The 12,954-nt window shown below is 45.0% G+C and overlaps 1 protein-coding gene across 1 annotated transcript in view; it reads left to right on the top strand.

The window, feature by feature from the left end:
* The window catches only part of MYBBP1A (MYB binding protein 1a), a 60,443-nt gene that overhangs the window by 41,118 nt on the left and 6,371 nt on the right, over window positions 1-12,954 (top strand). Inside the window, exon 24 of the mRNA XM_064467715.1 lies at window positions 3,702-3,815. Within this exon, the coding sequence (XP_064323785.1) occupies window positions 3,702-3,815 (114 nt within the window). The remainder of the gene's footprint in view (window positions 1-3,701; window positions 3,816-12,954) is intronic.

The raw sequence follows: 12,954 nt of genomic DNA, 5'->3' as shown, positions 1-12,954 counted from the left end.
ACTATTTTTCATTTCTAAAGGGTCTTTTTGGATTACTGGTATTGCCACAGCAGCACCACCAAATGGTAGTGGCGTGTGTTTTCAGAAGTGCCTAGCGATGGAAAGACCCTCATTCCAGGAGGTGGATTGAAAAATCCTCTGAGCAGCCTCTTTTTTTTTTTTTTTTTTTTTTTTGAGGCTGTTTTCATAAAAAACATTGAGTGTCTGGGCTCCCAAAAATCAGGCTAGTGTGATGTGTCAAGGTGGGCAAGTAAGATGGCTTGTGGTATCTGGAAACTCTGACTAGCCCTCTAGAGCAGGTGTGAGGGGGAGATGAACATTCGCTTCTAAAGGCATAGATGTTCACACCTCCAGCGTGTCTACTTTCAGCTGCGTTGTGTCCGTTTATCTGAGAAGATAAAACAAAGAAAGTGAACTGCAAAGAGAGAGCAGCTTCTTTGTGTTGTCAAGGAAGCGGTTCCTAGAGATCTGCCTCACTTTGGATCTTTCCTTATTTTTGCAAAGCACTCATACTCTTAGCCCCTCTTAAATTAGGTGGTAAAGTATATGTTACCTGGTGAAGCTCCTGGAGGTCATGAAAGTGATTCCTCTTTGAGTGTTTGAAATCCTTTTTGCAAATCCTGCCAGGGACTGTTCTACAGGGACCTGTTTCATGCCTTTCCAGCTGGTGGTTTGACATTTCTGAGCCCTGGCAGCAACTTGCTGCTGAAAAGCCATTGCTGAGGACTGTTCCTTTGCAAAGTGATGTGGCAGCTTTGCGGTCCTGGTTGCTAGATTGTTTTCTCCGTGTACATTTACTTGTTAAGCAATCTTCTGATGACATCCAGGATCCTTTTTCACATGCTGGTAGATGGTGTGATGGTTGCACCTCTTTCTAAAGAAAAGACTTGCCGCCCCTCCTGTTTTGGCTTGAACTTGCTGAGGTGGGATGGCATCAGCTGGAGGAGTGGGAAGTGCTGTTTCTTACTGGGTTTACCCTTGGACTGGGATTGAAGAACTGGGTTTCGGTTTTTGTTCTGCCCCTGATTTTTCTGCCTGACTCCGCTGATGCCAGTTCTTCTCCCTGTGGTTTAACTTTAGCTGTTCAACTGTGCAGTTTGCTCTGGAAAAATAGGCTATACGAGAGCTACATGTTAATAACTACCTTTAGGACTAGAAGAGTCACCGACTCTGTGATGAATATGATAACCTTAAACTACAGCATAGCATGGTACTGGGCACTGAGGACCTTGTAACTATTAGTGTCACGTTTGCTCTCTGAGATGTTCTTAAGCCAAATTTTATTTCAACCAGCAAGTAAATATTTCATTTTCTTTTTATTCTTTAACATGAGAAAAGTCATTCATGCTTAGTACTAAATTATCATTGGGTTAAAAAACAATGAGGAAACACAGGATTGTGTTGAGTACAGCAATAGCAATGTTTTAATTATGTGAAGCTCGGAACATATTTTCTCTTTGCTCAAATCTAGTACATGGACTGGAAGCGTGAAAACTGAGTGTGGCAAAATTACTAAAGAGCGATAGCACCAGCCAGGATTCTCAGATGACCGGGTGTTTTGACTTCCTCATTTATGATACGCAGAAGGGAATGTTCAGTGGGTTATTTCCTCTCTTTTAAAATTATTTTCAAGCTTAGTGCTTACTGAGGACTAGATCCTGTTCAGTGTCTGTTCTGTCAGTCCGGTGTTTGAGTCTCAGGTCACCAGAGCTCCTTGTCCTTTCGGATGGCTTTGATTTCTTTTCCTCATTGACTTGCAGCGCTCCCACTCACTGCTGGCTGGTACGACTCCTGAGCGGGCCCTGATCACTGTTGCCTCTGGTCCTCTGTTTGCCTCCTGAGGTACTATCAGGATGGCGTAACAGGACCCTTCTCTGTGCTTTGCACCCACTTGCAGTATGAGCGCTTTTGTAATTGTCAAAGAAGAGACGGTGCCTTGAGGTTTATGACCCTGCCTGAGCCTTTCAGAATGAATTATGGTCTTTCATCTACTCCGAGGGTCATGTTCTCTGTGTAATTGCACTGAAGTGACTTTCCACTACATTTGGTACATGCATGCAGACATGCCATAATTTGTTCTGTAAGACACAGCCTCCTCATAATTACAAGGAATATGTAAGCTTGCCTGCCTCAAATATGGCATTAGGGTGCGCTCTCTCATTAAATCAACATAAATCTTTTAATGGAGTCGTGTTGGTTCCCTGCCACATTCTCTCCCTCAAGTAAAGAACAGGATTTCTGTTTGTGAGTGAAAGCTTGCTGTTTGGATAATTCTCTTCATTGGCCATACTGGTGCAAACTGGAGGTAAGCTTACACAGATGTGTGACATTACTCTGGTCTAACACAAATGCGAGTGCTGAAATTATCCTGTGGGGGACCTGTGTTCAGTGTCCTGTCCGCCCTAGAAGCCTGGAGTATGTTGTATAGGAAACACAGACCTCCTTGAGCTTGTTAGGTGTTCTGTTCAACTGCCTACAGCTTTGGATGGTCTTATTGCTCTCAGGAGACCCAGCGATTTCTTCTCTTCCCTCACTTTGAATTCTTCAGTAAATAGTTCCCTAAAAATGCCCCAGTAGAAATGTGGGTACCATACGACCAGTTTTTTTTAGCCTCCTGCTTCCTTTGGATGCAATGGGTATCTGGAAGCCAGGCTGGGTATCACCAGGCTGCATTTTTTTCTTGAGGCCTCTTAGACTTTTGATCTCCATGGTGTCTTTGATAGAGCTTTACAAACTCTGCTCAGTTGTTTTCTGTAGGGTGGGTTCAGCTGCGACCTGCGGTTAACAAATAGCAGCCCTTGCTTTCTCTGGATGAGATTAACTCTTGATGTAATTCCCAATGATTTTTGGTATTTACACCTGCATTCAGTTTTGGTCTGTGTGATGGCAGCTAGAGGCAAGATTTTTTTTTCTTTATATGTGGGTAGAATACGCTTGCTAATTCCATGCTGCTACAAAAATTTTCCCTTTAAATCCTCTAAACTATTTGCACTAATCCTCATTAGTATATTCTGTGCATTTCTGTAATTTGCTTTTGTCTATTGCTGTGGTTTTCTTGTACCTAAGAAAGCCTTAAAGTAGGAGTTCTGGAACAGAAAAGGACTTGTAAGAAGATTGCAGATTACTGTTGGTTTTCTAGTGGCCACTCTTTTCATTGCTGTGTTAACGTAGAGACTTAATGAGCAAGTTTGACTCCAGGGCAAGGCTGAGTGCTGCTCTGAACAGCAGTTTCCATCAAGGGTTCCTTTGAAATGAGGCATTTGCTAACCTGCCAGCTTTTATTTTTGTTTGTGCCTACTGCATTCATCAGGGCATGGTAAAGCGTACAGTCACACAAAGGGCTGCCTGAAGACTATTGGAGACTGGAAGTGATGTACTCAGAGCAGCTACTAAAGCATATTTTGGATATTAATGCATCAATCTAGAAGGGGCATGATCTCCCCCTCTCCTTTGACCTTCTCTTTTAAGTATGTGCATTCAACCAAAACCCACCACCCTGTTTCCTGAGGAGTGACTCTCTTAGGGTTTAGAGAATGTTTTTTAATGGAGCAATGTACATGTTGGTGAGGATACGCAGCATCTGTAACATGGCACTCCCTGGGTGCCGTGCTTAGCTGTTCACTTCAGCGAGGTATTTGCATTGCTAACACCTTCCCTAGAGAGTGTGGAGTTTCACGTCTCCTCTCCCCTTTCTCTTTCAGGCCCAGGCCTGTTTGCTTCTCCAGAAGGTTCTGCTACTTCGTGAACTGAAGCCCTTCATGACAGAGGAGGAGTGGGAGGAATTGATCAGAGAAAGCATCAGCCAAGTGACAGAGGTAACAAGCTTCAACATGTTAAATGTGTAGATAGCGCCTAATGGGTGCTGCTTTTACTGGCGTGGTGCTTGTTCTCAGAGCTGGAGACTGTGGCTGTGCTCAGCTTAACTGATCTTAGAGGGGTTGTGCCTGCTTGCACCAGGTCTGAGTAGTGTCCGCCAGGATTACAGCATTCTTGTAACACCGCTATTTAGATGTGTTTTCACAGAGTGCAGAAAACGTGCCTGGTACAGCTCAGCGGTGCCTGTGTATGGATCCAGGAGGCAGAGCTTGAATTTTAGGGAATACAGGTCAATTTAAGGTGCTTTTAAAATACAAGTTTTGAATTGAAAGGTATTGTGAATGTTTACTTAATTTCAGAAAATGTCATGATAGTTCTGTATTTGAATGAACTTCAGGGCCAAAGAGACAGAGCTGAGGTGCACTAGTCTTCTGACCCCTGGTGCGTTGCAGGCCTTCTGGACCAGACTCCCTTGCTAATATTATGGGTCAGGGAAACCTTAAAATACATTGGGAAATAATTTGTACAGGAATTGTTGTGCAGAAATTTGTACGGTGACAGAAGTTGCAGGGCTCCTGATTCGGTGGCGAGTGCAGATTGTACCTGAAGATGGTTTTTGGGTGCAGCTATTATGTAGGAGGTGATCTGTGGGACAGGAGACTGAAGAGGCAACTGCCATTCAATTATAGTCTTGTGGATTGACGTGGGGGGAACCAGCCAAATTAATGTTATGATGTGGTGATGAAACTTGATGACAAGGGAGATTCCAACCTTGGTGTTCCTACGTAACTGTAGTATTGACCTCTTTCTAAGTGTAGCTTTCATTCTTTACTTACTTCTTTAAATGCTGGTTACATGGTAATTTAGGCCGTTCTGTAATTTACTGTAATTGAACAGAATGATTAGCTCTGTTTTCTTTTGTCAAGGAGAGACAAAATCTAAGCAAGTTTGCATCAAGGAATTCAGAGGTGCTGTTTATAATTCTTGAGGAAGCAGGTAATCCTGGGTTTCATTAAATAGCTTTTATTTAATGGTTACATGAGGAATCCGAGGGGTGGAGTTAGGTATGATTTTATTTTGCAGCTACATAAAACGTGCCACTCCTTCCAACCCAGTCGACTCCATGTTTCTCTCTAGCAGCTGAATACCTGCAGGACTCAGTGATTCACTGGGAAACCACAAACATTTACAATGCCTTTATGTTGTTCTTGTCAGGGAAAGTTTAGCAACTTGCAACCCATCCAGTATTTTAATGGGCTTTGCTACCAAAGCTTCCTCGGTGCCTCTCATTTTGGTGGTCATCTGTGTTTAAAGAAAAATTCCTGGGAAATACTGTCAGTTTGTTTGGGCTGGCCAAAGTATACCCTCCAGGCAGGAGGCCTCCCACACTATTGGCTGGCAGTGCCATATAGGTGCTAGCTGGTTTTTTGGCCTGGAAAAGCCCTGACGTAACATTTCTACAGAGTGCTCTGTTGGTGGACATACACGTATTGGGTTTAGTTCCCTTCTTCCTGCTCCTGCCTTGCACTAGCACAGTGCTGGTGTGGCTCCTTGGAGCTGGGGCAGCTGCATGGCTTTAAATGTTGCTGTAATTAAGAGGGATCAAGGACTTTATAACAGATCTAATTCATAGCCAAAGGCTGACACTTGCGCTGTGAAACTTTCTAAAGCTGCAAAAGGTATTCTGTGTATTTCTGGTGGCACAGAAATGCTCACTTGTCTGAGTAATAGCTGTAAAAATATGCACTGGATTTATGGTGTAGTAGAACAATACTCATATCATGACTGATCTCTTTTGGAGAGAGTAAAATATGCCTTGTAGCAGAAATCAGAGGCTGGAAACTGAGCAAATTTAGAATCTGTAGAAAGTATGTGTTTGTCAAAGACATTAAGACACCACTAAAATAACTTGCTGAAGAGTTTACGAGCTCTGAATTGCCAGGTGGAGATTGTTTGCTTGACTGAAAGAGAAGCTGCAGGTTGGGTGGAAGTTATGGGCTTGATGTTGAAATTATGGGGTGAGTTTGCTTGGACTCTGTTAGGCAAAAGCTTGGGCTAAACAATAGCCCTTTCTGTCCTTGATCTCCACACATGCCTCTGCTTAGCTAGAGGGTAGGGAAGGCATTTGCAGAACAGAGAGTTTCTCCTGCAGCTCAGTCTTGTCCCTTTTCATCTGAGACCTCTTTTGGTGGGCCATTCCAGGTCAGCCATGATTTTGGAAGTGAGTATGTAAGTAGGTAGATGTTGGCATGTGAGTGCTTGCCCATGAGGGACCTTGACTCTCACCTCGACAGAAAGCAGTAGTTGATGATGCTTTGAAAAATGATTAGGTCTTGTTGCCCTACCTCTAGTTGAAAGGTCTGCATTTGCTCTCATTGGCCATTCCTGCCACCATCCCTCACAAATAGCTGTTTGAAGAGGAAAAAAGGATAATGCAGAATTTTATACCTTTCTTTGACCAAGGGAGAAGTCTGGTATAATGTGGGAGGGCCAACTCTTTAACTGACTATGCTGATATGCACTTGTAATTCCAGCAGTGGTACTGTTCACAAGGAAGCTGTCATCTGAAGGCTTTGCTATGCTCTCTGTGTCCTTGGTCAGATTTGCAGCTATGGGGCTGGTAGCTCCTGAAGCGCAGGATTGCCGTTGCAGGTGTAAGGCCGTAAGAGAGGATAGGATGCTATCCCCTGGTGTCTGCTTTCTCATCCTGTCTTGCCTCAGTGGTTGCGCTGCGTACCTGCAGATCACTTGGTGAGGAGCAGGGAGCCTGGGATGGTTTTAGGCAGTGATATGTGCTGGAACTGGGGAAGAAGCAATGTGAGAAAACTGCAGTCTTGGATATCATTGAATTATGCTTGTAAAACTAAGAGGCAGATGAGGGAGAATCAATGGCCAGGAACTTTAAATGAAGAGACAGCTTCCTGAAATAGCAGCTCCAGCTGCTGCGAGGCAATGGCTCTTGTGCTTACATAAGCTAACTTGACCTTATTTGTTCTCAAAATTTTTAAGCACGCTTATAAAACATATATCACAGTCATGAAGGATTCATATTTGCCATCTCCTCAGTGTCAGCGAGGGAAGTCTCGATATCCTAGTGGGTACTTTGGAGTTGACTTGTTCTTGTGAGAGCTCTGCTTGCTGTTGGTGCTCTTGGCTTGTTCTGCTGGGTCACCTGGGCAGAAAGCCTTGTCCACAAGCTATGGGGCTGCCCTGTGAGCTGTATTTTATTGGACAGCAAGCAAAGCTAGGGAAGTGGAGATTAGTTTTAGCCTCCTTGGTCCTAGATACTTTAAACAAAGCAGAACCTTGCTATGGTTGTTCAAGTTTATTCTAATGTTGCCAGTCTAGACAACTCAGTTGTGTTTACAATATAAAGAAATAGAGTTGCTTCATGTTGTAAATGACAGAGCTCACCTGAGATGCTAGAGCATCTGACGAAGAGTTCTTCCTCTTCCAGAGCTTTGTTCTTTTATCGGTAGGTCTCAAATCACTTTACAAAGGAAATTCAAACCAGTGAGTTGTTGATGTAATGAAGAAGGTATTTTGCAGAAACCAAAGAGCTAATGTATTTAGTTTACTAAAGTCATTCACCCTGTTTTACAGATGACATGCTTGGCTGGGAGCTGAGCCAAGAGTCAAAGCTGGGTCTTCTGAGACATCCTAGACACCTTCCTTCTGCATGGGCAATCTGTTTCTTAACTTGACCTGAGAACATCCCATTGTGTTGGACAGCAGCCTCTGTCCCGATGTTATCTAAGGAGGATACTGGCGGTTGTGAGTCCAGACTGCCCGGAGTCACGCAGCGAGGCTCATGGCAGAACCTGAGAGGCTCAGCTTCCCCATCTCATGCAGGGAACTGGGGCGTTGCTGCGTTCTGGCTCTGTCAAGCACCTCTCAGTTTGGTCTTTGGTTACAAAATTGTGGTCTTGGCTTTAGAGTGATCTTGAAGCTGTGCCAGTTTTTTTAGGAAATCACTGACAGATTTGGGGTAGGAAGGCCAGGATCGGAATACATAGTTTCATTACCTTTTTATGTCATCCCTTTCCCAGGGGCTGGCTTGCCCTCCTGAACTGAGGTGCTTTGTGTATCTCCCAACTCATGCTGAAACTCCCAGTTACAATGTGAAAATCGGAGGGAAGTGAGAAAGGATTTTGAGGCATATTCCGACAAATGTATATTTTTATGTCTGAGCAACTTCAAAACAAAGCAGCCCTCAGAAAACTGTTGTTAAAACTGCTTTCTCTGGCTTATACACTGCAGTTTCCTGAGGGTTTCCTTTGTCTGTCTTCTGCAGTAAGTACCTCATAGGAAGGGCCCAACTTTACCACTATTTTTTTCCCTTTGCTTGGTTTGTCAATGTCATGAGGGACGGGCAGAGCAGAGAGTGTTCAGGTTGGCTGTTTGAAACCAAAATGGGATCAAGGCAGCCTGGAATGTACAAATGCTCACAGAATCTGATACCGGAGTTCAGTGTAAGACCAAAGCACTCCAGGTCACCAGTATTGGAGACTTCCAGATAAATACACACATCATCCAAATGAGACGCATGTGATGCCTCCTTCCACGTAGGTGGTGGGCTTGGACCGGGCAGGCAACCGTGTTTCCCTAGAAAGGCATGAATGTAGACAGACGGGATGACGTGGCCTGTGCAGGGGATGGGATAGATAACCAACACCTCTTTTCCAAGCTCATATCGCTTGAAAGTTACTGTATGCTCTCTGAAGGCTTCTATTATATGGCATTAGAGGGTTTTGTTGCTATTGTGTTGTTCAGCTAGGGATTTAAAATAACTAGCTGGAGCTGCTCAGAGAGGGATACAGCCTTCCAGTGCCCTTCCTTTCTGAAGGGCGTCACATTTGATTATCAGTGTCTTAATTTGTAGGGAGATAAATTATTAACAGTGACTTCATCAAATCTCAAAAAAAGCCATTCTTCAATTTTTTTCTCGAAGATTGCCTGAACTTTTATCTGTCCGTCTTTATAAAATCTTAATTCATTGCCCTTTCTCAGCCTCTTAGCTTGTAAAATGAGGCCACTAGTGATTGAACTGATATCTTTGACGTGCTTTCAGAGTACTGGATGTCTCTGTGGAGAATTCATTCTCCTCTGTTCCCTCAGCTGTCCTGTATGGTTTTTCCCTGCTGCATTTTCATATGGTCTATGGAAAAAAAAATCAGATTTTGAAACTTGGGAAAGCATTGACATTTTCTGTGAGAATGGCTTCTGGATTTTGGGCTCCTCCCTCTAATAACAGCCAAAATAAACATTGAAACAAATGCCCTTTAGTTAAAGCCTTCAGCATGTGGGTCTGCTTAGTCCCCTACCTTCCCTCTCTCTCTTGGTCAGAGACAAGCAGAGACTCGGTGGTTCCCTTCCCTTTGTGAGCATTTCTTGATGACTTTTTTTTCTGCTAGAGATGCAAGGAAAGTTTTGAACGTTTATACTTTCAGTCTTCAGAAATCTAGTGAGAGAGAGCGGAGGGAGGAGGGACAGTCAGTGCTTTTTTCCCCTCCTTTCGGTGCTCTCGGCAGCAGCTGCCGTGCTTTTCAGGTGGGTGGTGTGAGAACCTCTCCTTGTGTACCTTGTGTACCTTGTGTACCTTGTGTACCTTGTGTACCTTGTGTACCTTGTGTACCTTGTGTACCTTGTGTACATGGAGCTGGAAGTGGATCTGGCTTCTTTGTCTTCCGTGATTTAGCCGGAAGTTCTAGCTTGGTTTCTTCTGTTGTGTAGTGAGTATTGTCATGAAAGGAAGTATTTGGGGTTGGCTTGTCTGGGTTTTGGGAAGCTCAGAGTTGATTCCTGGCACTGTCTTGGTCTGTGTGACTCAGTCATGTTACTTGGCCTCTCGGAGCCTCTTCGAAATGGAGGGAATGATGCTGGCTTACCTCTTACCTCTCAGGAGAAATGTGAGAGTAATTACAGGTGAGGTGAGGGTGCTTACATCAGATAATAACAGGAGCTATGAGCATACAGAATACTAAAATACTTCATTTGGTTGTCAGTTTGTTATTAGCCTCTAAATAGCAGAGGAAAGCTGTGCCCCTCCCAGACCTCTCGGCTTACCTGTATGTGGACATGGGAAAACTGCGTTGGCTCAGGGAATGGGCAGGCTCTCACAGGGCCCCAAACCCACTTGCTGGGGCCCCTCTGGGTGTGACTCCACCACAGGGACCTGAGCCACAACAGCAGCAAAATGCCAGGTTGTGTCTTTGCCCTGGGATCCTGCATGCAGCGTGGAGCTAGGGCAAAGCTTTAGCTTTCGCAGGCAGTATGAAAGCGGTCAGCACACCGAGTTCAGACCTCTTAAGCACTTTCTCGTCGTGCCTGTGGACGTTCAGTAGAGTGGAAATTTTGCTGAACTATTTACTGCCGGAGAAGAGAGTTTACCTTAGCAACCTTGGGCTGTGCCAGGGGGTGTAAGGTGGTGCAGGGTGGGTGGAGGTATGTGTTTTGCAGAAGGCACTTGGCACTGTATTCAGCCGTGAATCTGCACATTTATCCATCAGCATCAGGTCTGTTACGGGGGAGGAGGGGGAATGATGGAGATAGCGCAGCTTGCGGAAAGAATGCAGGTTGGCCGGGCTTCTCCAGCTCATGGAGCAGTGATGGATCTGTCAGGCTGATCCCACGGAGGGGAAGGGCTGTTTGTTTTGAACAATGAAGTAGGCTGAAGGACGTGCTGGGAATGCATAAATATGAAATGGTGTTTAAACTTCCAGCTAGGAAATGTGCTCGTCTCTTGGTAGCAGAACACTTGTCTGCACTCTTGAGATACTGGGTCTTGTAAATCTGGGTTAAGTCTGTCCCCCACTGTGGTACCTGTGAAAGGGGAAGAAGTGCAGACAGGCTGAGATTGCAGGCAGGTGTGAATGTGGAGGCTTCCAGAAACATCGCCTGGCTCCATCTAACAGCATACTGCCATCTCCCTTGCCAGAAGAGCTGGGCAGTGGCTGGGATGCTGACTTTGGCTCTAGATGCACATGCACCACTTTTTGCTGTATTGCAGGTTTCAGGGGAGTCTTGGGCTTAGGCTAAAATCCTACCAGGGAAACCGAGGCATGGAGCTGTGTGGTTAACACCTCTTTCTAGCTGCCAGCCCTCTGTCCTACTTGTATGCCTGAGTGACTGCAGGTATTTACCTCCTGTGCTCTAACAAACTGGTTTTATACTTTGTGAAGATGAAGAAATGCTGCGAAGTGCAATGAGAGGTGGAATGAGGGTTGGATCCTGCAGTAGTTGGGATACCTTCATGTGTGATGCAGGAATTAGGAATATAAGAAAAAACCCTGACTGATAAGGTGCCGGGGGTGTGCTGTTCTTTGTAGAAGTCTAGAAGCAGAGAACTTGGGATCCAGGAGAGTCATCCACCAGAAACAGCCAGAGGCTTTTGGAAGCAGTATGTTTGACATAACAAGACAAAACCATCTCTGTCAGCTGAATCCATGACGGGTGAGGCAGGGACTGTATTGCTGTATTGGCTAGAGATGAGATGGGAGTTCCAGCTGTGAAAACTGCCTCCATATTTTTTCCTTTTGGAAAATGACCTGCCCAATTCTGCTGACAGCTGGGATGTACAGGCATGATTAACTGTTACAGGTATTACTGAGCTGCAGTAACTGGAACTGAGATTCCCTGTGAAGTGGGACTGGCTGTTACTGGAGGAATAGAGGAAGAAAAGCAGAAAGTGGGAGAAAAACAACATAATCAGCAAGTGATGCAAGTGTGGCTGTTGAATATAAGCCACGTGGTCTCTCTGCTTTTAGTATTGAGTGGTTGGGTTATGTGACTCTCAGGTTGGTAATGCTTTCAGAGGGCAGGGGAAGGGAGAGTTGGTGCAAACAGCACATGGCACAGAATCACAGAACAGGTGGTTAGACAGGTTCTTCTGGGATTTTGCATAACCCTCCACCGCTGACCTGTAGCGTTACTGGAAACAGAGCCCCTGCTTTGTGCCTCAGTCTTGCTATGTAGAATGGAGGTACTTGCCAACCTTTTGTGATCTAATTGGTGTTGGAGGCTCTCTTAAGGGTGCTGCAGATGACTGAGATGCTACTTTTCTTTTTAAAACATGTTTGCCATCTGTTACATAATAGCTTTTGCTTTAATTTTATGATTGTGTTTTATACATTTCCTAAATGAAATCACAGTAGGCCTGTAAAAGGGTTGACCTGCGCAACTGGGGTGGCAGTGCTCATTTCTTCTTTCAGACAGCTGCGCGAGGGAGCAGGCAATGGTCGGTACCTTATGTAGCAAGAAGTTACGACAGATACTTCAGAAAGCTGCTTTTGAGGTTTGGGCCCAGTTCCCATTGAAGAGATTTGGGATTTCATTCCTTGCAACCAGTTCCCCGAGGCTTGCCAGTACCCCCAGTCTAAAGTCAGCTTGTTTTTACATAACCAGAGTGCAGCTTGTTTGTACTGATGTCGCACGCTAACACAAATCCCACGGAAGCAAAGACTCCGCTGAGTACGCTCCCTGCCATGGGAGGACGAGAGCGAAGCAGTGCGTGCGTGACAGAAGATGCCATGTAATGCGTGATGGGGAGGCACTCTGAGGCAGCGGCGATGAGATCAGGATACGTGACACTGAGCGGAGCAGGAATGGGATTTAAGTCTTTAGGGAGGCTTGACTGTCTCAACCATACCACATACAGAGGTGCTGGTGTTTTTGTGCTCTTTGGAGTAAATTTCTTTTACATCCTTTGTAGCAGAAGGGAAAGGGAAACGATGTATTGAGAAATCGTAAGACTTTATCTGAATCCCGCTTCCTGGCTGGATTGGCTTTAGCCAATCCATTCTGCTTCTGGACTAAAGAAAATTGTGCATTCTGTAGGAATTCATTAGCTGCTGCTGCTTTGCTGCTCCTTTGGCCTCTCCACCCACTCCCACCCTCTTCCTTGTTCCTTCCTCATCTTTGAGAGCTGTTCAAAAGTGATCCGTTTCAGCAGGGACCTGTTTGTTTGCAGAGCACCTAAATTGTACGGGATTGCTTCTGGCTATTTAGGCTGGTGGAACTGTGCTTGTGTTTCCAGACTTATGCAAAACACTGCTTTTAATAAAGATGCTTAGTCTTACAGCATTGATGTCGCTAGACCTGTGATATCTTCCATCTCCAGCTGGGCAAGCCACCCTTTTT

This window comes from Phalacrocorax carbo, chromosome 17 (assembly GCF_963921805.1).
Source record: "Phalacrocorax carbo chromosome 17, bPhaCar2.1, whole genome shotgun sequence".
Taxonomy (NCBI): domain Eukaryota; kingdom Metazoa; phylum Chordata; class Aves; order Suliformes; family Phalacrocoracidae; genus Phalacrocorax; species Phalacrocorax carbo.
The sequence above is the reverse complement of the archived record's forward strand: the minus strand, read 5'-3'. Positions and strand labels throughout refer to the sequence as shown.